Source organism: Lampris incognitus, chromosome 19, assembly GCF_029633865.1.
Source record: "Lampris incognitus isolate fLamInc1 chromosome 19, fLamInc1.hap2, whole genome shotgun sequence".
NCBI lineage: Eukaryota > Metazoa > Chordata > Actinopteri > Lampriformes > Lampridae > Lampris > Lampris incognitus.
In genome coordinates, this window is record NC_079229.1 from 6192620 (window position 1) to 6219962 (window position 27343).

The 27343-nt window shown below is 46.6% G+C and overlaps 1 protein-coding gene across 1 annotated transcript in view; it reads left to right on the top strand.

Annotated features, from left to right (window-relative positions):
• Positions 1-23694: 23694 nt before the first annotated feature.
• Positions 23695-27343, top strand: part of cops5 (COP9 signalosome subunit 5) — a 6079-nt gene continuing 2430 nt past the window's right edge. The window contains exons 1-6 of the mRNA XM_056299609.1: positions 23695-23991; positions 24906-25140; positions 25380-25508; positions 25936-26001; positions 26298-26383; positions 26808-26919. Of these exons, the coding sequence (XP_056155584.1) occupies positions 23852-23991; positions 24906-25140; positions 25380-25508; positions 25936-26001; positions 26298-26383; positions 26808-26919 (768 nt within the window). The 5' untranslated portion in view covers positions 23695-23851. The remainder of the gene's footprint in view (positions 23992-24905; positions 25141-25379; positions 25509-25935; positions 26002-26297; positions 26384-26807; positions 26920-27343) is intronic.

Here is a 27343-nt window from a genome sequence, read left to right on the forward strand (position 1 = left end):
GGGAGGGTCGGGCATCGGCGCTAACCTGCGTCACTGCTTTTCGCTAAGGGCCTGAGTGGGCGTTCTCATTCGAGCGACCCAGAAAAGGACGCGGATGGCGTCGCCCTTTAAGAATGTGTTGTTTGGCGCCGGGCGTCAAATCGCCTCGAACCCCCGTTAACACCTGGCCCGTTGGACCTCGAACACACTTGTAATACGCTCCCCTCTTGCACTGAGTAATTTCATAATTACAGATGTGTACGCTTGTAAGTCTGGACTGAAACCTGAGCACTCAAGAGCCCTGAAGTCAGATCAGAGAAGAGATGAGGGAGCAGTCAAGGTGACCCGGGCCACATTCATTAGCCCTGAACACGAGAACCCCATCGTTAAGCAAGGAGGGGGATTCAGACTTCCCTTTATTAGGCAGATTGAGCCAAATTGATGGGGTTAGGGTTAGGATTAGGGTTAGGGTTAGGGTTAGGGGGGTTCTTTGTGCCTTAGTGAACTAGATCTTGGGGGGGCTTTGGGACCTGCAAGAGGCGCGGCAGCACTTCTTCCAATATGTCTAAGTAGCTCATATCGTAATATCCTCTCTGCTCCGGATACGTTACGTGTGTCCGAGCACACTGCCGCTGCTGGCGAAGGCCGACTGTCCCGACTACCTGGTGGGTGTGGTGTCCACCTGGCCCGGCCGCTCCTCCAGCCGCCTCCGCTCGCTCTGTAGGCACCCGCGTAGCACCGACAGCTCTCTGATCAGCCCCCGTTCATCCTCTGGTGGACACGGGAGAAACAGGGCAGAGAACGAGAGACGGGTTTACGAGAGGAGAGTACGAGAAAGAGAGAGAGAAATAAAACTGACTTTCAAAAGGTCCCGTTCTGTCGCGACCAGCTAGCCGTTCCCTTCCGTCACAGTGACTTTTATTCGGAGAGCTTGTATCAAAACACGGTGACGGTATGAAGTGATTTACGTATGACGGGGGGAAAAAATGAAGTAAAACTAGAATGCGAAAAATAACTTAAAAAGGAGACCAGCACAGGCGATCTCACCTTTGGCTCGGAGCTGGTTTCTTCTGGCGGGTACAGGCGGGGACTGAGGTGCTGACAAAGAGCGCTCCTAAGTGCACAGGTGTGTGGAGAAGGGTGAAGTTTCTCAGAGTACAAGTCACAAATGCTTTGTGCAATTGCATGGACAGATATATATATATATATATATATATATATATATATATATATATATATATATATATATATATATATACACTACCGTTCAAAAGTTTGGGATCACCCAAACAATTTTGTGTTTTCCATGAAAAGTCACACTTATTCACCACCATATGTTGTGAAATGAATAGAAAATACAGTCAAGACATTGACAAGGTTAGAAATAATGATTTGTATTTGAAATAAATTTTTTTTTACATCAAACTTTGCTTTCGTCAAAGAATCCTCCATTTGCAGCAATTACAGCATTGCAGACCTTTGGCATTCTAGCTGTTAATTTGTTGAGGTAATCTGGAGAAATTGCACCCCACGCTTCCAGAAGCAGCTCCCACAAGTTGGATTGGTTGGATGGGCACTTCTTTGAGCAGATTGAGTTTCTGGAGCATCACATTTGTGGGGTCAATTAAACGCTCAAAATGGCCAGAAAAAGAGAACTTTCATCTGAAACTCGACAGTCTATTCTTGTTCTTAGAAATGAAGGCTATTCCATGCGAGAAATTGCTAAGAAATTGAAGATTTCCTACACCGGTGTGTACTACTCCCTTCAGAGGACAGCACAAACAGGCTCTAACCAGAGTAGAAAAAGAAGTGGGAGGCCGCGTTGCACAACTGAGCAAGAAGATAAGTACATTAGAGTCTCTAGTTTGAGAAACAGATGCCTCACAGGTCCCCAACTGGCATCTTCATTAAATAGTACCTGTTAGAGCCTGTTTGTGCTGTCCTCTGAAGGGAGTAGTACACACCGGTGTAGGAAATCTTCAATTTCTTAGCAATTTCTCGCATGGAATAGCCTTCATTTCTAAGAACAAGAATAGACTGTCGAGTTTCAGATGAAAGTTCTCTTTTTCTGGCCATTTTGAGCGTTTAATTGACCCCACAAATGTGATGCTCCAGAAACTCAATCTGCTCAAAGAAGTGCCCATCCAACCAATCCAACTTGTGGGAGCTGCTTCTGGAAGCGTGGGGTGCAATTTCTCCAGATTACCTCAACAAATTAACAGCTAGAATGCCAAAGGTCTGCAATGCTGTAATTGCTGCAAATGGAGGATTCTTTGACAAAAGCAAAGTTTGATGTAAAAAAAAATCTTATTTCAAATACAAATCATTATTTCTAACCTTGTCAATGTCTTGACTCTATTTTCTATTCATTTCACAACATATGGTGGTGAATAAGTGTGACTTTTCATGGAAAACACGAAATTGTTTGGGTGATCCCAAACTTTTGAACGGTAGTGTATATATTATTTTTTTCTGTCTGTTAATTTGCATTTGCTGTGAAACGACTTACACACATAGTCGTGGAGGAAAGCCACCTCTCAACAGTGGGAGGCCTCCAGGCCCGCCGGTCTCCTGTTTTTCTCTGCAGCGTTGGGATACGAGGAGATGGCTCCCTCTGCAAGTCAGAGGAGAGATGGCAAGAAAGAGAGAGAGGGTGACGGTTATGGCCCTTTACAGAGGAGCTCAGGAGAAGAAGCCAGCTGCCATGATCCCTCCCTGTTTACAATGCATTCCTCACTTGAGCGAAGCTCCGCTCTCTCTCTTCTCCGGCGACTTCTAGTGCCTTGCTCTGCCTCTCGTCCTCCTCCCTCAGCCTCCTTTGTGCCTCTCTCTGGCGCTCCCTAGCTTGACTGATCAGCTCTTTGTTCTCCAGTCTTAGCTAAAGCAAAAAACAAACAAACAAACAACAACAGACACAATTCAATGGTGTGACGTGAGCTCCCGACTATAAGGAGTGGTATCGGTGGGGAAGTGTTGCATCTTGTCAAGGCCACGATCTCGCCACCTCGATCTCCTTCAGTTTCTGCTTCTCCTGCTCCTGCGTGTACTCCTGTTGCATGCGAGCCCTCTGCTCCGCCAGCCTCCTCGCTTCCGTCTCCTCCTCCATCCTGCTTCGTTCCCTCTCCTCTGCCTGCTTCAGCCTCTTCTCCTCCATCTGTTCACAACGGCAAATAACAGGACTTCAAACCCACGGCAGTGGGCCCCGCGAGAGCGCCTTGACAACCGCCTCTGGGGGGCCGTCGAAGGGCCGGCACCTACCTGCTGTCTCAGGAAAGCCACGTAGCTGTTCTGTCGGTGCTGCTGCTGATGGGCGGAGATCTTACTGTGAACCAGCGGACGCGGTGGAGCATCCGAGCCTGCAAAGATTTACAAATGAAGCGAAGTGAGTTTCTGGAGGGCAAGTGTACGGTCTGATACATGTATGCAGACACATGCACGCAGGGAATTGCAGGACAAGGGAGGGAGGCTCTAAGTTGGGGGACAATTTAAGCACACCGTCGCAAAAGGAGAGCGAGAAGGACCACTACCTGGTGACTGGAAGGATGAGGGAGCCCCGCCTTCAGCTTCGGCCTCGTTCTCGTCCCTGAACCCAGGGTTCACATACGATTCCTCGTTGGCCCTGTGCATTTGGTACAGATCACCTGAATGCACGGAGACATCTTTCTGTAACTCCGAAAGCACGTTAGAGCGCCATCTCAAGGCAAATACGCGGCAGAAACAACAGACGCGTAAAAGGGAGGTATTCTTGACTCCTGACAACATGCTCGGATAAAAAAAAAAATGGCTGAAAGTCAACATACTAATGAGGTTTCCTTTTTTGTCTTTTAACGGGGCCCCTCCTCCGCCTCTCCCCCAGGGGTCGTACACCATCATCTTGGCCTCGTGTTGCTCCTTCTCCTCTCGCTCTCTTCTTTTACGCTCCTCAACCTCCTTCATCTGGGTAAATGGAAGAAGTGACGTTTCCGACTGAAGTGCTCTGCTAACCATTTGGACGGGAAATCCCTTGCATAAGCTCATATTAGTTACACATTAATTCTTTTTTTTGGGGGGGGGGGTTCCCCCTTTTTCTCCCCAATTGTATCCGGCCAATCACCCCACTCTTCCGAGCCGTCCCGGTCGCTGCTCCACCCCCTCTGCCGATCCGGGGAGGGCTGCAGACTACCACATAACTCCTCCAGGGGGATGTAGCGGATGGGAGGATCACACTATTCCCCCTAGTTCCCCCTCCCCCCCGGACAGGCGCCCCTGACGGACCAGAGGAGGCGCTAGTGCAGCAACCAGGACACATACCCCCATCCGGCTTCCCACCCGCAGACACAGCCAATTGTGTCTGTAGGGATGCCCGACCAAGCCGGAGGTAACAGGGGGATCTGATTCGGCGAGCCCCATGTCGGTATGCAACAAAATAGACCGGACACCCATTACATGTTAATTCTTGATGAATCCTAAACCACAGTTTGTTGGAAATGTGATGCTTGTGTTTATGTCACAGGGTACCCCCCTTTTTACCTCGTGGCGATGCATACTCCTCTCGCTTGATCCCGCCCTGTCCAAACATTGCAGTCTGTCACTAATCTTGAGTCACTGTCTGCACTCTCTGCCATCAGCGTGGAGAGTCTGACGCATCGACCATTACCGTGTCATTGGACCGCCGCCTCCCGTGACCCTCGCTGCACTTCCACATCTGTCAACAGCCACGTCCCTCGCTTCGCACTTAGAAAACACGGCACGATGCCCGCATGGTTTGGCTAGCTGAATATTTCATAATCTAACGGCCTATCACAAGTGAGAGCGTAACATCGCCGACCGATCTTTCCATCCCTCGGCGAGGAGCTTTCTCCCCAGGCAAAATCTGAAAGGGACGTCAGTGAACATTGCTGACTCTCTATCGTGTTTCCACCTGCAGAGATCTGACAGTTTACCTGCTGCCTAAGTGCTTCTTGGTGGCTCAGTGCGCTCTCTTTAGTCTGCTTCAGCCTTTCTACAGGAATCACTCCGATAACCGGCGGAGATGCTCCATGTTGACCAGTTGCCCTGGGAACAGATGTACAGATATAGGTTAACAATAACAAAGCATGTTAGTCAATAGAAACAACTATGAAACATGTTAGCCAGTAGTAAATGAGACATATGCGGTTATTGTTTGTCATGAGTGCCCCCTTCTGGTGGGAAAAACAAAAAAGGACAAATTAACAGTCTATTTGGGACACAAGCTGGCACGTGGCAAAATCTGTTGCAAGTTCAAAGAGGAAGAGATGCACAAGAGATACCTGCAGCCACGCATGTAAATCAAAGTTCTCATACAGATCATTTAACTTACGATTCAGGAAGTCATTATATTGCAATGGACACTGAGCCAGTGTGTTCATCAGGCCCCAGAGGAGCTGCTCCACGCGGCGTGGTGGGGAAGGCCACAGACTGCTGCCCTCCCCTGCCTGGAAGACTATCTGATGGAGATGAACATATCCATCCATCCAATATCCAGACTGCTCATCCTGCTCTCAGGGTCATGGGGATGCTGGAGCCTATCCCAGCAGTCATTGGGCAGCAGGCAGGGAGACACCCTGGACAGGCCGCCAGGCCATCACAGGGCCCACACACACACACACACACATTCACACCTAGGGACAATTAAGTATGGCTGATTCACATGACCTACATGTCTTTGGACTGTGGGAGGAAACCGGCACCCCTGAAGGAAACCCACACAGACACGGGGGAGAACATGCAAACTCTACACAGAGGACGACCCGAGACGACCCCCCCCCCCCAAGGTTGGACTACCCCGGGGCTCGGACCCAGGACCTTGTTGCTGTGAGGCGACTGCGCTAACCACTGCGCCGCCGTGCCGCCCCAGATGAAAATATGTCATCATGAAATGAAAGTATATTTCTTTAACTGCACACAGAGTTAACCGTCGGCATCAACGGTCTGCTGCGGCCATCTGTGCATCAACTTTTTCGACTTTCAGCGAGCGGAGGGCAAGGTTTCGTTTTGGCAACGAAATAAGAACGGAAAGAAAATAAAATGTATCCAAATGGTCCCACGGGATGGAGCCAGATCCGTCTGGATCTGCTGAGCTCATATCCCATAAGCTGTATCCTTAGTAGTAAAATCAGTGCTGTGGTCAAATGAAATTTATCAGTGGTGGTGCCAGGTCCTCTTGGCCATTGATCTGGCGATATAGTGTGTTGATAATAAATTATAATAGGTCTCTATGGAGAGTTCTGGGAGGTTTTCTTTTAAGGCATGGTGGATTACTCCCATCTGAACTTGAAGTCACCAGATACTACGGAGTCAGTGTGAGAACACTAAATTACTAAGAACAAGCGTGACTATGACAAATCTGTCTCATTTAAAGAAAACTTCCTGTCATAATAAGAACGGGGGGGGGGGGAACTACTTTGGCCCACATTCTTTGATTGCCAGAGCATTGTTTTTGGCTTAAAAAGAACATTTCTATAGAAATCAAATTTGGCTAAAAACGGGCACAACGAAGCATTCTGGCCGTGGGCGAGATTAGCATCCAGGGGACTTCTGGTTCCCAAGTAACCTCATCATGAGGAGTCCTGTATGTATCTGTTAGAGTGGGGGGGGGGGCGCACAGGGGGAGGAGGAATAACAGCGAGCCTGAAAGAAGAACACACAAGAGACCCGTGCATACTGACACTTCTGACCACCTAATAGCTAAACGAGGATTTAACAAACTGGACGGCGGTAGGGCTTAGGAGGGGAACAGAGTTACATTGAGCTACCTGGGGGCAGCCATCTCTCCCAGCGTGTTTGAGAGGCTCCTGCTGAAGTCTTCATTAAATGAGGACAGCCCGGGGACCCCGTGTCCTGCTCCCACGCCAAACGTCAGCTGAGCAGGAGCTGCGTTGTAGTGCCTGGTGGTGGGAGTGGGGAAGGCCACATCGGACTTCTTAGGAGGGGAACGCTCCCCTGAGCCAAATGAGGGTTCGCGGTCCCTGGGTATCGCACCTTGGTCGTTCCCCGAGGCATCCATGCCTGTTCCCGTCCTACAGCGGACATCTTGTCTCCAAGCTCCCGGCTCCCGAATCGCTGCTCCAAACTGCTTAATGCGGTCAGGCTGTGGGAAGTGATACATCACAGAGGACACACACCAAAGTGTGATGACAGGTTGTGTCTTTCGGGAATTGCGTCAAAAAGAACATCCACCGTATAAATACCCTATGTTGATTTAGCAAATTTCACTGTGTGAAAACCGAAAAGTTGGTGGTTGTACGGTTCAATAAGAGATTACTATTAAATCTGTCCAACTGTGCTGATTGGGTTAAGGCATGGACAAAAATATAGGAACAAAATATGTCAGGGCGGTAAAACCTCACATAGGCCACAGGCCAACGAAACACTCATACGTGTGACACTTTTATAGTCAAATCAGGTTATAACAAGTGCTGATAAAAAGAGAAGTCTTGCTGTTCTGCTTTACCTTCTTCTCAGGGTCTATGGCCCCAGTGGCAGCAACGTTAAGCTCAAGTTCTTTCTCTCTGGAAAAAAAAACAAAACATAGCTTCTTCAAAATGCCTTGCTTCTTCCCCTCAAAATGTCTAATCTCATCTCATCATCAGCCGCTTCTCCGGGGTCGGGTCGCGGTGGCAGCAAGCTAAGTAGGGCACTCCTGATGTCCCTCTTCCCAGCAACACCCTGGAGGAGTTGGAGCCCAGACACCCTACGGCCCAGACACCCTACGGCCCAGACACCCTACGGAGGAAACTCATTTCAGCCGCCCATAGGTGAGGGTTGGAAAGAAGACTGACTAGTAAATTGAGAGCTTTGCCTTCCGGCTCAGCTCCCTCTTTACGTCCGCATTACTGCTGATGCTGCACCAATCTGCCTGTCAATCTCCCGCTCCATCCTACCCTCACTCGTGAACGATACTCCGAGATACTCGAACTCCTTCACTTGAGGCAACAACTCATCCCCAATCCGGAGGGAGCAATCCGCCATTTTCCGGTAGAGAACCACGGCCTCAGACTTGGAGGTGCCGACTCTCATCCCGGCCATTTCACACTCGGCTGCAAACCGCCCCAGTGCGTGCTGGAGGTCGCATTCTCGGCTCTCAAAATATAACAAGCCAATATAACGATATAACACCATTTTTTATAAAACAGGCTTATGAATTCTATTCAACCTCTGATCAAATCATGACATGCTATATCTGAATCAAATCAGTGTAGAGTTGGTAAGGACGACACGATAGGTTTAAGCTAGTTGAGACTTTTAAGAAGCATCTCAACCTCTTGTAGCTAGGCAGGCCATTTTGATGTTTCACCTGAGATAAATCTTGATGCTGTCAATGAATAACTCACCTCCTTCTGTTTCTCTGCTGTTCGGCTATTTGTTCCAGCAGCTCCTGCCTGTAGCGATCCTTCCTCAGCTGAGAGGCGGCATTCTCTTCCGTCGCCCCTGCAGGACAGTAAAGAGTCGTTAGCATACAGGTAATGCCACGCAAAAAAAAACACTGAAAAGTTTTTCTCTGCATAATAAGCGGCTATAAAATCAAGAAAAAAATACTTTCTGGAATCTGTGAAATGAGAATGGTTCCTACCAAGTATGAGCCCAGTGGCAAATTCAACTTTATCCATATGGGCAGTAGACCGAGATCTCTCCGTGGTCCCCATGCTGTCTGGCATTTCTGGACTATTGCACAAAGATGCAGAGACAACCTGAGACACTCAGCCGATCGATGGCAATGTATGAAGCAAACAACTTATCCCTCGCTCGTTCAGCCACACCCCAGTGAGCCTGCACCACTGCCTCGCATCGCACACCATCTCGGTTGCAGAGGCTTCTAGTGTCTGGATCAGAAACAGGGAACAGCCTCACACACAGATCGATCCGGCTCCTCTGACGGAGCCGTGGTGAGTAATTGTCTGTCCGGATCTGGCCTGTGGCTCACTCTCAATAAGAGCGAATAGCTCTTCATGTAAAAGAGCTCACTGGTGGTGATTGAAGTTGCGGACAAACAAACCGAATTGACACCGGAATCATAAAAAAACAGGGTGAGAAAATACTGAAAAGGCAACAAATAATCAGTGTTTAAATGCAAACGGCTTCCTTACTCCATAAAATCAATGAGCATTCAATCAATAGAAAAGATTTGTGGGACTGGTCTACCACTCCGGGTCCTTATTGTGAAACTGGTGCAATACTGGACGGTTGTCTTTAAGCATGCTAATATATCATTGCTTTAATAGCAGTTGTTAATCACATGGGGGTTGGTCTTGCTGCCGGTGACCTCTGAAGCCATCCTGTGTTGTCCTGATCATGGACACCAGGGGGCTCTACTTGTTTAGTGTCCTGAGGAACTCTGCCTTGAAGAGCCCTTATAAGATATAGGGACAAAAATGACCTGAGAATGAAATAAACATCCAACATGCAAGCATCAAACTGGTCTTCATCATATGGTAATAATGGTAATACCTTAGAACGTGATAAAACTGGAAGAAAATGGTGTTCAAAAAAAACCCCAGAGACCACACCTGTTAGCACCACTTTGCTGGGTTGTTCTCTTTTCCCTTCTACTCGTGAGCTCTCGGATGCGTCTCTTTCTCACCCTCCCGTGATTAAACTCCTCCTCGTCCTCGGAGCTGAGCTCGTCCTCGGAGCTGTACTCCACTTTGCACCCCGCGTGCCTCCTGGGTCTTATTTTCCATTTCTCTGGGAGCTCTTTAGGTCTGCGAAGTTGCCAGTGTCTTCGCCATGTCTGACCCTTGGACACTGTCCTGGTCTCCGTCTTCACTGCCTCGGTCATAGTGGCTGCGTCCCTCCTGGATGCGCCATGCTCCCTGGAAGCAGAGCGTGCGCTGGGAATGGGTAGGGAAGAACCTGGAGAGGACACATGTAAGCCATCTGAAGCCTGGACCTGCAAAGGAGGTGGATAGAGAATAATGGGCAGAGAGGGAGCGAGAGGGAGAGAGAGATAATGGAGCCTAGTGGAGCCAACTGAATGACGTGAAAAGTATTTAAAGTTTTTTTTTTAACATATGATATTCATATATCTAAGGTAGATGTTTATTTTCATTACCTGAGAAGCGTGAGGAAGTCCCTGTCTCTTTAGCAACTGGAGTCTAGTTTGCTCCTTGAGGAAGAGGTTGTATTCTTTATTTCTCTCCACTCTTAATTTATCCTATGGAGAAGCCACAATTTCAAGTGTCAAGTTTATTTGTCATATATGAAAGCAGCTTTACACTTATTCTCATAATGAAATGCTTGTTTTGCTGGCTCAACACACAAGTGGGAAATAAAAGTACTTGGAGAAATCAAAGTGCAAGAACAGGATACATGTACAAAAACAGTGGGTGCAGACTTTGGATGTACTTTGTTGGACAGTGTGCTCCAGTAGAGAAGGTGACATATGCAATGGTATTGTGAACAGTAAACTTGTGCAAATGGATGACTGATTGTGCAGTCGGCAATAGTAACTGTAATGAACAGGTATCGTAACAGTAAAAAGAGCAAGCAGCAGATGGAGCAGTTGGTGGCAGTATCAATACTGTAACAGGTATTTTAAGCAGTAAACAGTAAACTTGTGTTAATAGCAATGGAGTTGTCAGTTTAAGAGTCTTATGGCTTGGAGGTAGAAGCTGTCTAAAAACTTGTTGTTCCTAGACTTGATGCTCCAGTGCCACTTGCCAGACAGAAATGCAGTTCAGAACAGGGCCTCGGGGACAACCTTGTTCCGCCAGGTTAGACACTTAATATGCAGTCATATGCTCACATCCAAATCCAGATCAGAAGTCACATCTCAGCCTCTCTCCTTTCTAACGGCACTTCTGTTCTTCACTACATCTACTACTTTCCGCTGCTCCCGTTAGGGGGCGCCACAGCCGGATCATCCGTCTCCATCTCTTCTGGTCCTCTGCATCTTCCTCTGTCACACCAGCCACCTGCATGTCCTCTCAACACATCCATAAACCTCCTCTTTGGCCTTCCTCTTTTCCTCTTCCCTGGCAGCTCCATATTCAGCATCCTTCTCCCAATATACCCAGCATCTCTCCTCCACACATGTCCAAACCATCTCAATCTTGCCTCTCTTGCTTTGTTTCCAAACTGTTCAACCTGAGCTGTCCCTCTTATGTACTCGTTCCTAATCCTGTCCTTCTTCGTCACTCCCAGTGAAAATCTTATCATCTTCATCTCTGCCACCTCCAGCTCCACCTCCTGTCTTTTCATCAGTGCCACTGTCTCCAAACCATACAACATAGCTGGTCTCACAACCATCTTGTAAACCTTCCCTTCAACTCTTGCTGGTACCCTTCTGTCGCAAATCAACTCCTGACACTCTTCTCCACCCACTCCACCCTGCCTGCACTCTCTTCTTCACCTCTTTTCTGCACCCCCCGTTACTTTGGACAGTTGACCCCACGTATTTAAACTCATATGCCTTTGTCACCTCTACTCCTTGCATCCTCACCATTCCACTGTCCTCCCTCTTGTTCATGCATAGGTATTCCGTCTTGCTCCTACTGACTTTCATTCCTCTTCTCTCCAGTGCATACCTCCACCTCTCCAGGCTCTCCTCAACCTGCTCCCTACTCTCGCTACAGATCACAATGTCATCCGTGAACATCATAGTCCACGGAGACTCCTGCCTGATCTCGTCCGTCAACCTGTCCATCACCACTGCAAACAAGAAAGGGCTCAGAGCCGATCCTTGATGCCACTCCCGACTTCCTCATATAATACCACACCTCCTCTCTCGGCACCCTGTCACATGCTTTCTCTAAATCCATAAAGACAAAATGTGACTCCTTCTGACCTGACATCGTATCTGTGGTGCTCTTTCGTGGCATGAAACCATACTGCTGCTCGCTGATCATCACCTCTCCTCCTCTTAACCTAGCTTCTATTACTCTTTCCCATATCTTCATGCTGTGGCTGATCAACTTTATACCTCTGTAGTTGCTACAGTTCTGCACATCGCCCTTATTCATGAAAATCTGTGCCAGTACGCTTCTTCTCCACTCCTCAGACATCCTCTCACTTTCCAAGATTGTGTTAAACAATCTAGAGAAAATCTTCACTGCCATCTCTCCTAAACACCTCCATGCCTCCACAGGTATGTCATCAGGACCAACTGCCTTTCCACTCTTCATCCTTTTCATAACTGCCCCCACTTCCTCCTTGCTAATTCACCACACTTCCTGATTCACTATCCCTACATCATCCAACCTTCTCTCTCTTTCATTTTCTTCATTCGTCAGCCCCTCAAAGTACTCCTTCCACCTTCTCAGCACACTCTCCTTGCTTGTCAGCACATTTCCATTTCTATCCTTCATCACCCTAACCTGCTGCACATCCTTCCCAGATCGCTCCCTCTGTCTAGCCAATCGGTACAAGTCCTTTTCTCCTTCCTTAGTGTCTAACCTCTCATACAACTCACCATACACCTTCCCTCGCCCAACAGCAGAACAGTTTCCACTGGCACGCTGCTGGCCAACAGTACCGCTGGTGGTGGTTGGTAACCCAGGCCTCGACTGATCTGGTATGAAAATCTGATTTATGATCCGCATGTCTGACTTGGACAAAGTTTTATTCCAGATGCCCTCCCTAACGCAATCCTCCCCATTTATCCGGGCTTGGGGCTGGCGCTAAGAATGCACTGGCTTGTGCATCCTCAGTGGCTGGGTTTATTCTTCACTACATATTATTTACAACAAGTAGAAATGCCTTTCAAAAGAATCATGTCTTAGAAGTGTTTTAGAAAGACATTAATGGGGGTATGCAATATATATTGTGATGTCATGAGAGGCAGAGAAGCTTATGCTGGAGGTCTTGAGATGTGGCTGAGGTTAAAAGCGAGCCACACTTTATGATATTCAAATTAAATTTTTGCATTCAGTTCTCCTTTCACAGTATAACTCAAAACCCTATCCATCCAATTACCCATACTGCTTATCCTGCTCTCAGGGCCGTGGGATTCAAAACTCTAAGCTGCTTAATAATTACCCAAACAATCAATTGTGCCCATTTCCCACAGACCGTCTCGCTCATGAACACTTAACAGCGTGGCGCAGGAACCTATTATATAAATATGACACTTTGTGAAGAGCCCCCTCTGGTCAAGATGTCTCACCTACACATCTACAATGTGCAATACAAATTTTTGGGCAATACAAATGTACAATTTGTACTGCCCAAACATTTGTATTGAATACATATTCAGCTGCTGTATACTGGTTACAATTATTGCTGTTATTGTTGTGGTTGTAACATAGGTATATACTGTAGTATGTAGTTGTGAGGTGGATGGTAGGAGAACATATAGTGTATACTTTTGGTATACACAAGTGTAATATAGTGGGAGTAAATAACATTGTATATGGGCATGATAGGTTGTGGAGTCGTGGTATGGTATAGTGTATGGGCAATATAGTATATAAGCAATATGGTATGGGCATAGATTGTTGATTATTCAACCATAAAAAAAAGTCTGTAGTGACATAACTATTGTGCATGCATGCTTGCCTCCAATATGCTGCTCTTATTCCGTGTGCTAGAAGCTGCTGTGTACCGGAGTCAAATTCCTCATGTGCATAGACACACTTGGCCAAAAAAGTTGATGCTGATTCTCATCTTCTTCTTTGCATTTTTTGTTTTTGGCGGATTGCAATACCAAATTTTAGGTGCATACTACCACCTACTGTACCGAAATATGTAGAAGAGGATCTCGTTTACATTAGTCTATAATAATAAAATACAAAAAATAAATAAATAAATAAATAAATGAATAAATTCTATTAAAGAATCTGGTGTTTAATAAGAAATCTATTACCCCTCTCTGTGTTTCCCACACCTTGTCTCCGTTTGTTCCTAATAGCCCTTCCAAATTCCATCCTTATCCAGCCTCTCCCACCCTTTGTTGCAACCTTACCCTTTCTTCATTATATTTGTCACAGTGCATTATGCGTGCATACTTGTGAATTTACTTTTACCAATAGAAATTTGTCTGGAGGGTTGCCGGTTCAATTTTCGGCTCCTCCTTGCAAAAATGTCGAGGTGTCCACCTAACCCCTAACTACTCCCAATGCGCCTATTGGCGCCTTGCATGGCTGACACCACAGTTGGTTTATGGGTGGATGTGTGCTTTGGTGAATGTGAGGTATTCATTAATTGTAGAGCTCTTTGAGTGGCTGTTGTAGCTGCAAAAGTGCTATAAAAATGCAATCCATTTACCATTTTTTACCATCCACTGAAATCCAATTAGCTTTCTCCATGCAATATTCTTGAAAATGTCCCCAGTCAGCATTTCCAAAGCACCATTTCTTTAATATGTAACTTTCTTGGGCATGCACATTAAGATTTACAGAACCAAAAATGGGAAAATGATCACTTCCTATGCTAGAACTAGCATTAACATTCCATTCACATGAGCATGCTATATTTGTAGAAATTAACATTAAATCTAGACATGATGCGTTAAAGAGGCATTAAAACACCTGGCTGAACCAATTACAATCATGGAGCGTAAATATTCGGACTCCCTTCTCCTTATCCTTGGGGATTTTAACTGAGCAAACCTCAGCCATGAACTGCCAAAATACAGACAGCATGTGTCAAATGTCCCACCAGGGATAGAAACGCTCTGGATCATTGCGACACAATATTAAAGGACGTCTATCACTCTGTCCCCTGTGCAGCGCTGGGACTCTCTGATCCCTGTCTGATTCCGTCTTATCCCAGCCTACAGGCAGAAACTAAAATCTGCAAAGTCTGTGGTTATAACTGCGAGGAAACGGACCAGTGAGTCAAAATTTGAGCTCCAGGCCTGCCTTGACTGCACTGACTGGAGTGTTTTTGAGGCTGCGTCTACAGACCTGGACGAACTTACTGACCCTGCGACATCTTACATCAGCTTTTGTGAGGACATGTGTGTGCCCACCAAAACTTTCTGTGCCTTCAACAACAATAAGCCCCGGTTCACAGCTAATCTCGGGCAGCTTCTTCAGGCCAAAGAGGAAGCCTACAGGAGTGGCGATAGGATCCGGTACAACCGAGCCAGAAATATATACTCACAAAGGAGCTCGGAGCGGCAAAACGGGTTTTCTGCCAACGACCCAACATCAGTCTGGAGAGGGTTTGAAAGACATTACCAACTGTAGGAGACCACCCCCCAACACTGCAGGGAACCATCAACTGGCTGACGATCTAAATGGGTTTTACTACGGGTTTGATAAGCACACGTTTACACCCCCTCCGGCCACAACACACAACCAACTGCACCCCCTCCCCACCGAACCCCCACCCGCACTCAGGATCTGTGTTGAGGACGTGCACCAGCTCTTCCAGAGACAGAAGGCCAGGAAGGCACCGGGCCCGGATGGCGTGTCACCCTCCTTGTCTTAAAGGCTGTGCTGACCAGCTGGCCCCCATTTTCACACTGATCTTCAACAGATCACTGGAGCTGTGTGAAGCTCTTGCTTCAAGTGCTCCACTATCATCCCAGCCCTCAAGAAACCCTGTATCACAGGATTAAATGACTACAGGCCAATTGCCCTATTGTCTGTGGTCATGAAATCCTTTTGAGAGACTGGTGTTGGCCCACCTGAAGGAAATCACAGGCTCCCTGCTCGACCCCCTGCAGTTTGCCTACCAAGCAGACAGGTCAGCGTATGATGCAGTCAACATGGGATTGCCCCACATCTTCCAACACCTCAACTCCCCAAGGACACATGCAAGGGTCGTGTTTGGGGAATTCGGCTCAGCATTCAACACCAGATGTCCTCCACTCCAAACTCACCCAGCCCACTGTACCAGCCCCCATCTACCAGTGGATTAAAAACTTCCTGACAGACAGTAGGCAGCAGGTGAGGCTGGGGAAAATCAAATCCAGCACCCGGACAATCAGCACTGGCGCCCTCCAGGGGTGTGTGCTCTCCCCTCTACTCTTCTCCCTCTACACAAATCACAGCACCTCGGGAGACCCATCTGTTAAACTCCTGAAGTTTGCGGACGACACAACCATCGTTGGCCTTAACCGGGATGGCGGCGAGTCTGCATATAGACGGGAGGTTGAACGGCTGGCCCTCTGGTATGGCCCATAACAACCTGGAGCTGAACATGCTCAAAACTGTGGCGATGACAGTGGACTTCAGGAGGAATCCCCCAACACTGCCCCACTTCACCATACTCAACAGCACAGTGTCTGCGGTGAAAACCTACAGGTTTCTGTGTTCCACAATTTCCCAGGACCTAAGGTGGGCATCCAACATAGACACAATCATCAAAAAGGCCCAGCAGATGGTGTATTTTCTCCATCAGCTCAGGAACTTCAACCTGCCTCAGGAACTGCTGGTCCAGTTCTACACCATAATAATCCAGTCTGTCCTCTGTACGTACACCACTGTCTGGTTTGGATCGGCCACCAAACAGGACAGTGACAGACTACAGCGGACAGTTAAGTCTGCAGAGAAAATCACTGGCGCAAACCTGCCCTCCATTCAGGACTTATACACCTCCAGACTCAGGAAACGGGCAGGCAATATCACTGCAGACCCGTCACACCCTGGTCACAACCTGTTCCAACTCCTCCCCCCTGGTAGGCACTACAGAACCCTGGACCCCAAAACAACCAGACAAAAACAGTTTCTTTCCACGGGCCGTCATTCAAATGAATGCTTAACATTGACAATAAATCCAGCCATTTTGTATATACTGCACTGTACATTGTACATAGTATACTGGTATGCTCTGTCAGGTCCATCTACCTCAGGCGTGCATGTAAGTAACCTGCTAACATCTATTTCAGCATCTCTGATATATTCTCTCGGCCTCTTATTTCACCTGTACATAGTCAATCCTTGTGTATATACGTATCTGAAGGTTGTTGTGTTGTTATTCTATGTTAGGTACTGTGAGAGCCATGAAACCTGAGTCAAATTCCATGTGTGTGCAAACCTACATGGCCAATAAACATGATTCTGATTCTGATGGAACATTTCTGTATGAATCTAATCTTGCTCCTTTGCCATCATTAAGACAGACTAGTGATCTTTGTCCAACAGTTCTTCAACCACATTGCCATTATTGTCTGTTTTTACTACCCCATAAGCCTATTATGTGCATTAAAATCACCACACCAGATTTCTCTTCTATTACCATGCTCAATTGTATTACACATTTTGACACAACTTCTTGCATGGATAGTAAAAGTTGCTTATTTTGAGGTTGATATCTCCATCACACACTTCAATAATGACACATTCCATGTCTGCTGGTGATGGTAACCACTGAAAGACTATACTATCTTTTATAAATGTAACACAACCACCACCTTGACTGTCTGAGGTATATAGCCCTCCTGGTCAAGTCAGTAAAGTCAAGATAGGGGGTGTTAGCCAAGTTTCTTGTACACATAACAGATCTGGTTGTAGTTCTAGTTCTGATATATATCTTTTAAATTCTTGGCCATTAACAATGAGTCTTCTCGCGTTCCACTGTAATAAGTGGATCACCATAAAAACAAAGTTAATCATTACGCTGAGACCCTCCATAAGTGTTTACTTTCAACAATTCATGAACATCTTCTGCTTTCACTTCTTTAATACCCAAAAATTCTTCCCGCCACATTCATCACTGTCTTAATTCTATCACACTTTTTTTTTCTTGCTTGGTTGCCACATTAATAATTTTACAAATGAAGCCTGATGAAATTTGTTTGTCTTACCAACGAGTCCTCTTTTACCTTACATTTATGGGAACATTAAGTCTGTTGAATTATTGGAGCCCTACCTGTTCTGACTTCTTGCTGCATCCTAGGCCTACTTGTTCTCTGGGGTGAAGGCCCAGGGCGGCCACTATTTCCTTTGCCACCCATCACCTCTTCATGTTACTGTACTTTGCATTTTGTCATTTACTCTCATTAAAGCTTCTACATAGGATAGGTTATTGATTACTTTGTATTTCTGTACCTCAGGTTATTGATTACTTTGTATTTCTGTACCTATTTTGCTTTAATCCGGACGGCACATCCCCCACATTGAGCTCTATAGGAAGTCGGGAGTGGCAGAGAAGAATGTAGGAGTGGTGCAGGATATGTATGAGGGAAGTGTGACAGAGGTGAGGTGTGTGGTTGGAATGACAGATGGGTTCAAGGTGGAGGTGGGATTACATCAAGGATCGGCTCTGAGCCCTTTCTTGTTTGCAGTGGTGATGGACAGGTTGATGGACGAGATCAGGCAGGAGTCTCCGTGGACGATGATGTTTGCGAATTACATTGTGATCTGTAGTGAGAGTAGGGTGCAGGTGGAGGAGAGCCTGGAGAGGTGGAGGTATGCACTGGAGAGAAGAGGAATGAAAGTCAGTAGGAGCAAGACGGAATACATATGTGTGAATGAGAGAGAGGACAGTGGAATGGTGAGGATGCAAGGAGCAGAGGTGATGAAGGCATATGAGTTTAAATACTTGGAGTCAACTGTCCAAAGTAACGGGGAGTGCAGGAGAGAGGTGAAAAAGAGAGTGCAGGCAGGGTGGAGTGGGTGGAGAAGAGTGTCAGGAGTTGATTTGTGACAGAAGGGTACCAGCAAGAGTTGAAGGGAAGGTTTACAAGATGGTAGTGAGACCAGCTATGTTGTATGGTTTGGAGACAGTGGCACTGATGAAAAGACAGGAGGTGGAGCTGGAGGTGGCAGAGATGAAGATGATAAGATTTCCACTGGGAGTGATGAAGAAGGACAGGATTAGGAATGATTATATTAGAGGGACCGCTCAGGTTGGACGGTTTGGAGACAAAGCAAGAGAGGCAAGATTGAGATGGTTTGGACATGTGTGGAGGAGAGATGCTGGGTATACTGGGAGAAGGATGCTGAATATGGAGCTGCCAGGGAAGAGGAGAAGAGGAAGGCCAAAGAGGAGGTTTATGGATGTGGTGAGGGAGGACATGCAGGTGGCTGGTGTGAGAGAGGAAGCTGCAGAGGACAGGAAGAGATGGAAACGGATGATCCGCTGTGGCGCCCCCTAACGGGAGCAGCTGAAAGTAGTAGCAGATTGACAGACTGTCCTCCTTTACACCATCACTGTTTTTCCTAAGTCTCTTAACATCTAGCACTCCCCCGCCCCTTTGATTTCTTTCTTGACTTCCTCTTCTGTAATTTCTAGTCAAACATTTGAAAAGACACCTCTCAAGTTTAGCCATTGTAGCAGGAATGTGTGTTGTGATCTTGACACTGTCGAGTGAATCGAACTTGAGGATTTGGTCTTGTTGCCGTTTATTTAGGGCTAAGGACTCTTCGGTTGTTAAGGGATTTGGCAAATCTGATCTTTCTGAATTCTTTTTCAACCGCTTTAGTCATTCGCACTAAGTGGAAATGCCCGGCCTCCCTCCCAAACATAATTATGACTTTCCATTCCTTCTCCATCTCCCGCTGTGCTGTGTGTTCCCCATTAGCTCTTACTTTTTTCCCAGCTCCCCCTTCTCCTTGACTACTCTGAGCTGACCTAGCTTCATTTCTCTTTCTCCCCTCCAGCCTTTTCCTACTTCTACTCGACGCAGCACACCGTTCCACGTCTTCCTCATCCCGTCCCTCTGAACTTTCACCCGTTCTACACTCATGGTACGGCTGATCGCAATCCGACACATTTTCCCGGTCTCTCGTTCAGCCAGTCTCAATCTTCGCCCAACACCACCCAATTGTGCCCGATCAAGAACCATCTATTTCTAGCTTCTTAACTCAAACAGCTCTCGGGTCCCTCTTCACCACGACTCCTCGGTCAAACCATCACACGGATCACCTGCAGCCGGGCAGCAACCACCTTGGCTGCCCTGCTTTCTGTGTGTGTGTTGTAGTCCATTATGGGGTGGTCATGGTAGAGGGGATATACCTTCTGTCTAAGACAGATCTATCCATCTATCTATCTATCTATCCACCCATCTATCTATCTATCTATCTATCTATCTATCTATCTATCTATCTATCTATCTATCTATCTATCTATCTATCTATCTATCTATCTATCTATCTATCTATCTATCTATCTATCTATCTATCTATCTATCTATCTATCCACCCATCTATCTATCCATCTATCCACCCATCTATCTATCCATCTATCTATCCACCCATCTATCTATCTATCTATCTATCCACCCATCTATCTATCTATCTATCTATCTATCCATCCATCCATCCATCCATCTATCTATCTATCTATCTATCTATCTATCTATCTATCTATCTATCTATCTATCTATCTATCTATCTATCTATCTATCTATCTATCTATCTATCTATCTATCTATCTATCTATCTATCTATCTATCTATCCACCCATTTATCTACCTATCTATCTAGCCACCCATTTATCTACCTATCTATCTAGCCACCCATCTATCTATCTATCTATCTATCTATCTATCTATCTATCTATCTATCTATCTATCTATCTATCTATCTATCTATCTATCTATCTATCTATCTATCTATCTATCTATCTATCTATCCATCCATCCATCCATCCATCCATCCATCCATCCATCCATCCATCCATCCATCCATCCATCCATCCATCCATCCATCCATCCATCCATCCATCCATCCATCCATCTATCTATCTATCTATCTATCTATCTATCTATCTATCTATCTATCTATCTATCTATCTATCTATCTATCTATCTATCTATCTATCTATCTATCTATCTATCTATCACTACACACACTGGCAGTAACACAAAAACTCAGAGGCATCAACCTGGTACACCCACAGATACACACACACACACACACACACACACACACACACACACACACACACACACACACACACACACACACACACACACACGTGCACACACACGTATACATACCCACCTTGACAGATCTCCTCTCGTCAATGGGTAAGGAGAGACTTTGGGGCTGTGGACAAGGCCCATTAGCTTTCAAAGACGTCTTCTGGTAGAAGAACGTGAAAAAAAGCAAGTCAGTGTTTTGAACGAACTAAAGGCAACTTGCACGTGTGAAACTTCAACTTGTGCACATTATCGGCTGGCGAATTAAATGCAGTCAATTCCAATTAATCAATTAAGAATCGAAACAGCCATCGGTCTTACAACATAGACCTTTCCCACATAACATCTGCAGTCCATGCAAAGCTGTTGTTGAAGCTGCTGCTGCTTCTTCTTCTTTTCATATTCTGCTCCCTGTGCACATTTTAAGCCAAATCTGAAGAAAAAGAAAAACAACCCACGCTGACGTACGTACGCTACGCTAAGATACGTGACGTTAACGGTCCATCCATTCCGTCCATTGTCCAAACCGCTGATCCTGCTCTCAGGGTCACTGGGGGGTGCTGGAGCCTTATCCCAGCAGTCACCGGGCGGCACGCGGGGGGGGGGACACCCATCACACGTGACCTTAGTGTAATGGCCATAATAACGCAACACCTCTCCCTCATGATCCTGCGCTTTCCCCCCCGTGTTGACTTAGAACGAGGGGTTCTTTACACCAGTGGTTCTCAACCTTTTTGGGGTCCTGGACCCCCTGCGTATTTTTGATCTACCCTGGGGACCCCTCCACCTGATCTTGGGGGAGGGGGGTTGCAATTTGATAGAAACAGTAGAAACTGCATTTTAAATTGCATTATAGCATTTATTCACTCTTTGGGGCAAAAATAAGAGCTTTCAGTTGTAACTTAGATATATGTAACAAAACAGAATTCTTATGCAGTAACTTTCAGATATATGTAACAAAACAGAATATGTATTCAGTAACTTTCAGATATATGTAACAACACAGAATATGTATTCAGTAACTTTCAGATATATGTAACAACACAGAATATGTATTCAGTAACTTTCAGATATATGTAACAAAACAGAATATGTATTCAGTAACTTTCAGATATATGTAACAACACAGAATATGTATTCAGTAACTTTCAGATATATGTAACAAAACAGAATATGTATTCAGTAACTTTCAGATATATGTAACTAAACAGAATATGTATTCAGTAACTTTCAGATATATGTAACAACAGAATTTTATGCAGTAACTTTTAACAATGCAAACGGGAGCGAGATCTCTTATTAAAATACAATAGATTACACTTGTGAAACAGATGTAATTAGAGAAAAAAGTCCTGTTACCCTTTATAGTTTAGGTAGATAAAGGTCTCAGTCACATCTGAGTAAAATAATCCCGTTTCTATAAATGTCATAGGATCTTTTTTTAAAAGATATTTTATTTTCACTGACCCCTTGCAATTACACCACGGACCACTAGGGGTCCGCGGACCCCCGGTTGAGAAACGCTGCTTTACACTATCGGCCCTTGTCTATAGAGTACATTCAACAAAAGAAATGGATCCGTCGAACCGAACTCGGGTATCAGGAGAATCATAAAAACCGCGTACCCTTACTTGCAAATATGCTGGCTCACTCTCGGCTGCGGGTCTGTCGTGGGCCAATCCTGCTTCCCTGCGCGCCATAAACGCCTCGTCTTCATCCGTTTCTCACGCAGATCCGCGTGAGTAAGGGACCGGCGGCTGACTTTAGTCACACGGGCGTGACAGTAACGATTTACCGCTGCTTAAATAAACCCACGTGGACGCCTCGCCGCTGTTACGCTACGTCGGCGGCGTGGTCGAACTATCGCCCCGTTGCCAGGGGCAACCGCAAACTAGCCAACAAGCTAACGAACTACGGCAACGTAACGACGCAATCACGCTTCATTCAGAGTCCGTGAAAGAAAAGAAAGAGAAAAGTGGATCCGCTGGACGCGGTGCTGTTAGTGGAGCCGTTACCGCTTTATTTGTATTCATGGCGTTTGAGCTGGAAGACGCGCGGTAACGTTTGCGCTCCACGGGGCCTCCGTCCGTTTATCAATCATAGCTTCTCAACCTCCGACGCGAACGTTCTCCGCCGCACGACGGTTCCTGCCGGCACCTGCCCCGATATTACGGCTGCTGCATAGGGCTTAGCGTCGTGGAGTGGCCGCCGTGTATAGGTTTGTCTGTGGGCTTAAATATAAATTAAGATAATGAGCCCAATAACGGCACGGCAAAAAAAAGAGAGGGGGGGAGGGGGAGAGAGAGGGGGGAGAGGGAGAGAGAGAGAGAGAGAGGGGGGGGGGAGAGAGGGAGAGGGAGAGAGACAGAGAGAGAGAGTGAGAGTGAGAGAGAGCGAGAGAGAGAGAGAGAGAGAGAGAGAGAGAGAGAGAGAGAGAGAGAGAGCGAGAGGGAGAGCGAGGGAGAGAGAGAGAGAGCGAGAGAGAGAGCGAGCGAGAGAGAGAGAGAGAGAGCGAGCGAGCGAGAGGGAGAGCGAGGGAGAGAGAGAGAGAGAGAGAGAGAGAGAGAGAGAGAGGGAGCGCGAGAGAGAGAGCGAGAGAGCGAGGGAGAGAGAGCGAGAGCGAGGCGCCTGCCCTGCTCCACAAGTGTCGTGCTGACGCGAGCGCACCGCTAGAGGTCAGCACCCCCCCGCTTGGTCGTGGCGCTGTTCGTCGGACCAAACCATATACTTTCAATGGAGCGTCAAGTGGAAAGCCAAATACGGCAAGGATCCCTTCGACGTTGAGTTATGTGCTTAAACAATTATCAAACGATAATTAAAATTAAAAAAAGTCACGCGCTAGTTGTCTCCACGTACAACACACGTGCTCGCGGCGAGCTGTAGCTGCATCACGTGCACGCCGATACATTGGTACGGTCGACTCAGGGCTGCCGGAACGAGTCCATACGTGTGTGTGAGTGTGTGCGTGTGCGTGTGTGTGCGTGTGCGGCTACACACGCGGGGCCTTGTGATCATGCTCTCCGAGCCCTTCTAGCGCCTTGAGCCCTTCGTCGCAGACTGATGTCGGCCGCGCGTCGCGTGTGAAGTCCTCCCGAAGCCCTGCACCTTCTCTGCCCGGCCATGGCGGCGGGGAGCGGCGTCGCGCAGAAGACGTGGGAGCTGGCCAACAGCATGCAGGAGGTGCAGAGCATCGACGAAATTTACAAATACGACAAGAAGCAGCAGCAGGAGATCCTCGCCGCCAAGCCGTGGACGAAGGAGTGAGTACGCGCTTGCCTGCGCGCGGTGGCTCGGCTACAATGTTGCCGTTCGCTTGCTGGGCGACATGACCTGACAGCCGCGGCGTGTGGCGAGTGGTGGTGGGGGGGGAGGAAGGGGGGGTCCGTCCGTCCGCTTTAGCCTAGCGTGCTACACGTTAGCGTAAGCCGGCGCTCGTTCGATCTCCGTCCACGGTAAATGTCGTCGTCCGTCCGCAACGTCGGTCCACCCCCATTTTGCACGGCCGTCTCTTTTGTTGCAGCGTTTCAACTTGGCTTCGTTCAGCTTTTACATCGTCCCTCGTTTTGTGTTGTTGATTGATCCTGAATCACATTTAGACCTTTTGTTGTGTCTGAAGTAGTTCAAGCTGCGTTTCATGAATGAAAAGCCCTGCAATAAACATGGTTGTTGTGTTGGTAGTAGTAGTAGTAATAGTAATAGTAGTACTAATAGTAGTAGTAGTAGTGGTGGTAGTAATAGTATTAGTAGTAGCAATAGTAGTATTAGTAGCAATAGTAGTAGCCGTAGTAGTAGTACTAGTAGTAGTACTAGTAGTAGTAGTAGTACTACTAATAGTAGTAGTAGTAGTGGTGGTAGTAGTAGTAATGGTAGTAGTAATAGTAATAGTAGTACTAGTAGTACTAATAGTAGTAGTAGTAGTGGTGGTAGTAATAGTAGTAGTAGCAATAGTAGTGGTCGTAGTAGTAGCAGTAGTAGTAGCAATAGTAGTCGTAGTAGTAGTAGTAGTAATAGTAGTAGTAGCAATAGTAGTCGTAGTAGTAGTAGTAGCAATAGTAGTAGTAGTAGTAGTAGCAGTAGTAGTAGTAGTAATATTAGTAGTAGTAGTAGCAATAGTAGTAGTAGTAATAGTAGTAGTAGTCGTCGTCAGTGGTTTAATTAACTTTGTAATTCACAGCCACCACTATTTCAAGTACTGCAAGATCTCAGCTCTGGCGCTGCTGAAGATGGTGATGCACGCCAGATCGGGGGGCAACTTGGAGGTGATGGGTCTCATGCTGGGGAAGGTGGACGGGGAAACCATGATCATTATGGACAGTTTCGCCTTGCCCGTGGAGGGCACGGAGACCCGAGTCAACGCCCAGGCCGCAGCGTACGAATACATGGCTGCCTACATAGAAAACGCTAAACAGGTGGGAGGACGGTGGCCTCTTGAAAGGGGACATCTTGCAGAGATTTCGTTAAATAGGGTTAAAGAAACCGGTGCTAACTCGCATGGATAAAATACTGTATCAGACACTGTATATGTGGTCCTTCGTGTATGTTTGGGCATGTGTGCTAGATTTGATCTGGCGCTTTAAAACGTTTTATGCTTAAAATGTCACGACGGTCGACGAGCCCGTGTGACGAACGACTGTAAACTGATTCGCAGGTCGGCCGGCTGGAGAACGCCATCGGCTGGTACCACAGTCACCCGGGCTACGGATGCTGGCTCTCCGGCATAGATGTCAGCACTCAGATGCTCAACCAACAATTTCAGGAGCCTTTTGTGGCCGTGGTGGTAAGATTAGAGAAATATTACACCGTCTCAAATAAACCGCTCGTATTTATTAAGGCGGTATTTGGGGTTTTCCGTTCTTTTCTTTTCCAAGTGTGGGGGGGGGGGTACAAGTTCACGCACAGGTAACTGAGAAGGAGGTAATCAGGGTTTAGGCATCCTCTCGAAGATCGCTGATGTATGGTCGCAGGCTTCTGGGAAATACAAATATTTTGCTTGCGTAACTGTATACGCTATTTACACTCCGTTGGTCTTTCAGGGCCTAAACGCCATGGGCGTTGTATAATTAAGTGTGGATTTTCAGCAGACTGGCGGCCAACAGAAGCGGGGGGGGGGGGTGTCACTCCCGGTGGCCCGGTTCTGCTGGTCTCTGGAGTCTTCCGTGACCTTTGACCGCCTTTTCCTGTTCTACTGTATTTGCTCCTTTCAGATCGACCCCACTCGAACGATATCCGCGGGGAAAGTCAACCTCGGCGCCTTCCGGACCTATCCGAAGGTAAGAAGACGTTGTTAACATCAGCAGTTTTCCCCAAGCGTGGAAATTAAAAAGGGGAGAAAATAACACGTCGTCACCGATTCCAGTTGTTGCCGTTTCTGGGTAGTTTTAATAATTTACAATTAAATTATCGTAGAGCACCAATTAGACGTTGCGGTTTTGCTCCTGAAGATGTCGTTTCCAAACGATGCTGTCATTATTGAGTTGTTTTTTTTTTAGAAATTGTAACGATATGAATGTAAATTGGATTATTTGTTCTGTGGTCATTTGTTATAATTTCCTTATTGGTTTTCCAGGGTTACAAACCCCCAGACGAAGGACCCTCGGAATATCAGACGATCCCCTTGAACAAGATCGAAGACTTCGGTGTACACTGTAAACAGTAAGGGAACCTGAACCCGGATATTTTGAAATATTTTGTACTCGTGCTCTTTTTTTAACTCATTTTTTGCCCTTTGGTCTTCATCTGTGTATATTATGTACTGTGGGCTGTGTTTGTCCATGCCTGTCTTGCACGGTTCGGCGAAGCCGCAGCCCTTATTTTGTTTTTAATACGTGCCTGCACATTGTTTTTAATTACAATTAATTGCATTGAACTGAAGTGTTGATAATGCATGTCACATTTTTATGTGAATACTGGAAATGTGTTTTATAACACAATCGGTGGATTTCGACTTACTCCAAGCATAACACGTTAAGTTTGAATCTGTCTGTGGAATTTAATAATTTAGCACTTTAGATTCACGTCCTGAGTATTAATTTAAAAAAATTTTTTTTTTTTTGTGTGCTGATTTGGACTTATTTAGGTATTATGCCTTGGAGGTTACCTACTTCAAGTCGTCCCTCGATAGAAAGCTACTGGAGCTCCTTTGGAATAAGTATTGGGTCAACACACTAAGCTCCTCAAGTCTTCTCACGGTACGTGGCACATTTTTCAAGAATACTTGCGAATTGTTTGACATTTTTCGATGGAGGGTTAATCGTCCCATGGCAAATAAACTTGTGGCCACTAGTTCGAATGTTTTTCCATTTACCGCAGCCTCTTTCATACGAGTCCCGGTTCGTGGGTTCGGATCATTGTGAACTTAGTGAGACAGGAAGACCTCACCCGAGTGATACAGATGCTGCTGCGGTTCGCCATGGATCATCTGCCGCCTCCCAAATACATTCAAAAGATTGAAAGCCCCTCATGTGAAATCCCATTGTGGATGCAGTTGCTCTGCGCCGAGCTTGGCTAAACAGTCTAAATGGCGTCGGCCTTATCCAAACAGTTGACTTCTGGCATTCTGGATGAAGATGAATTGACTACATGTCAAGAACAAGCTGCTCCGTCGGTGAAGGG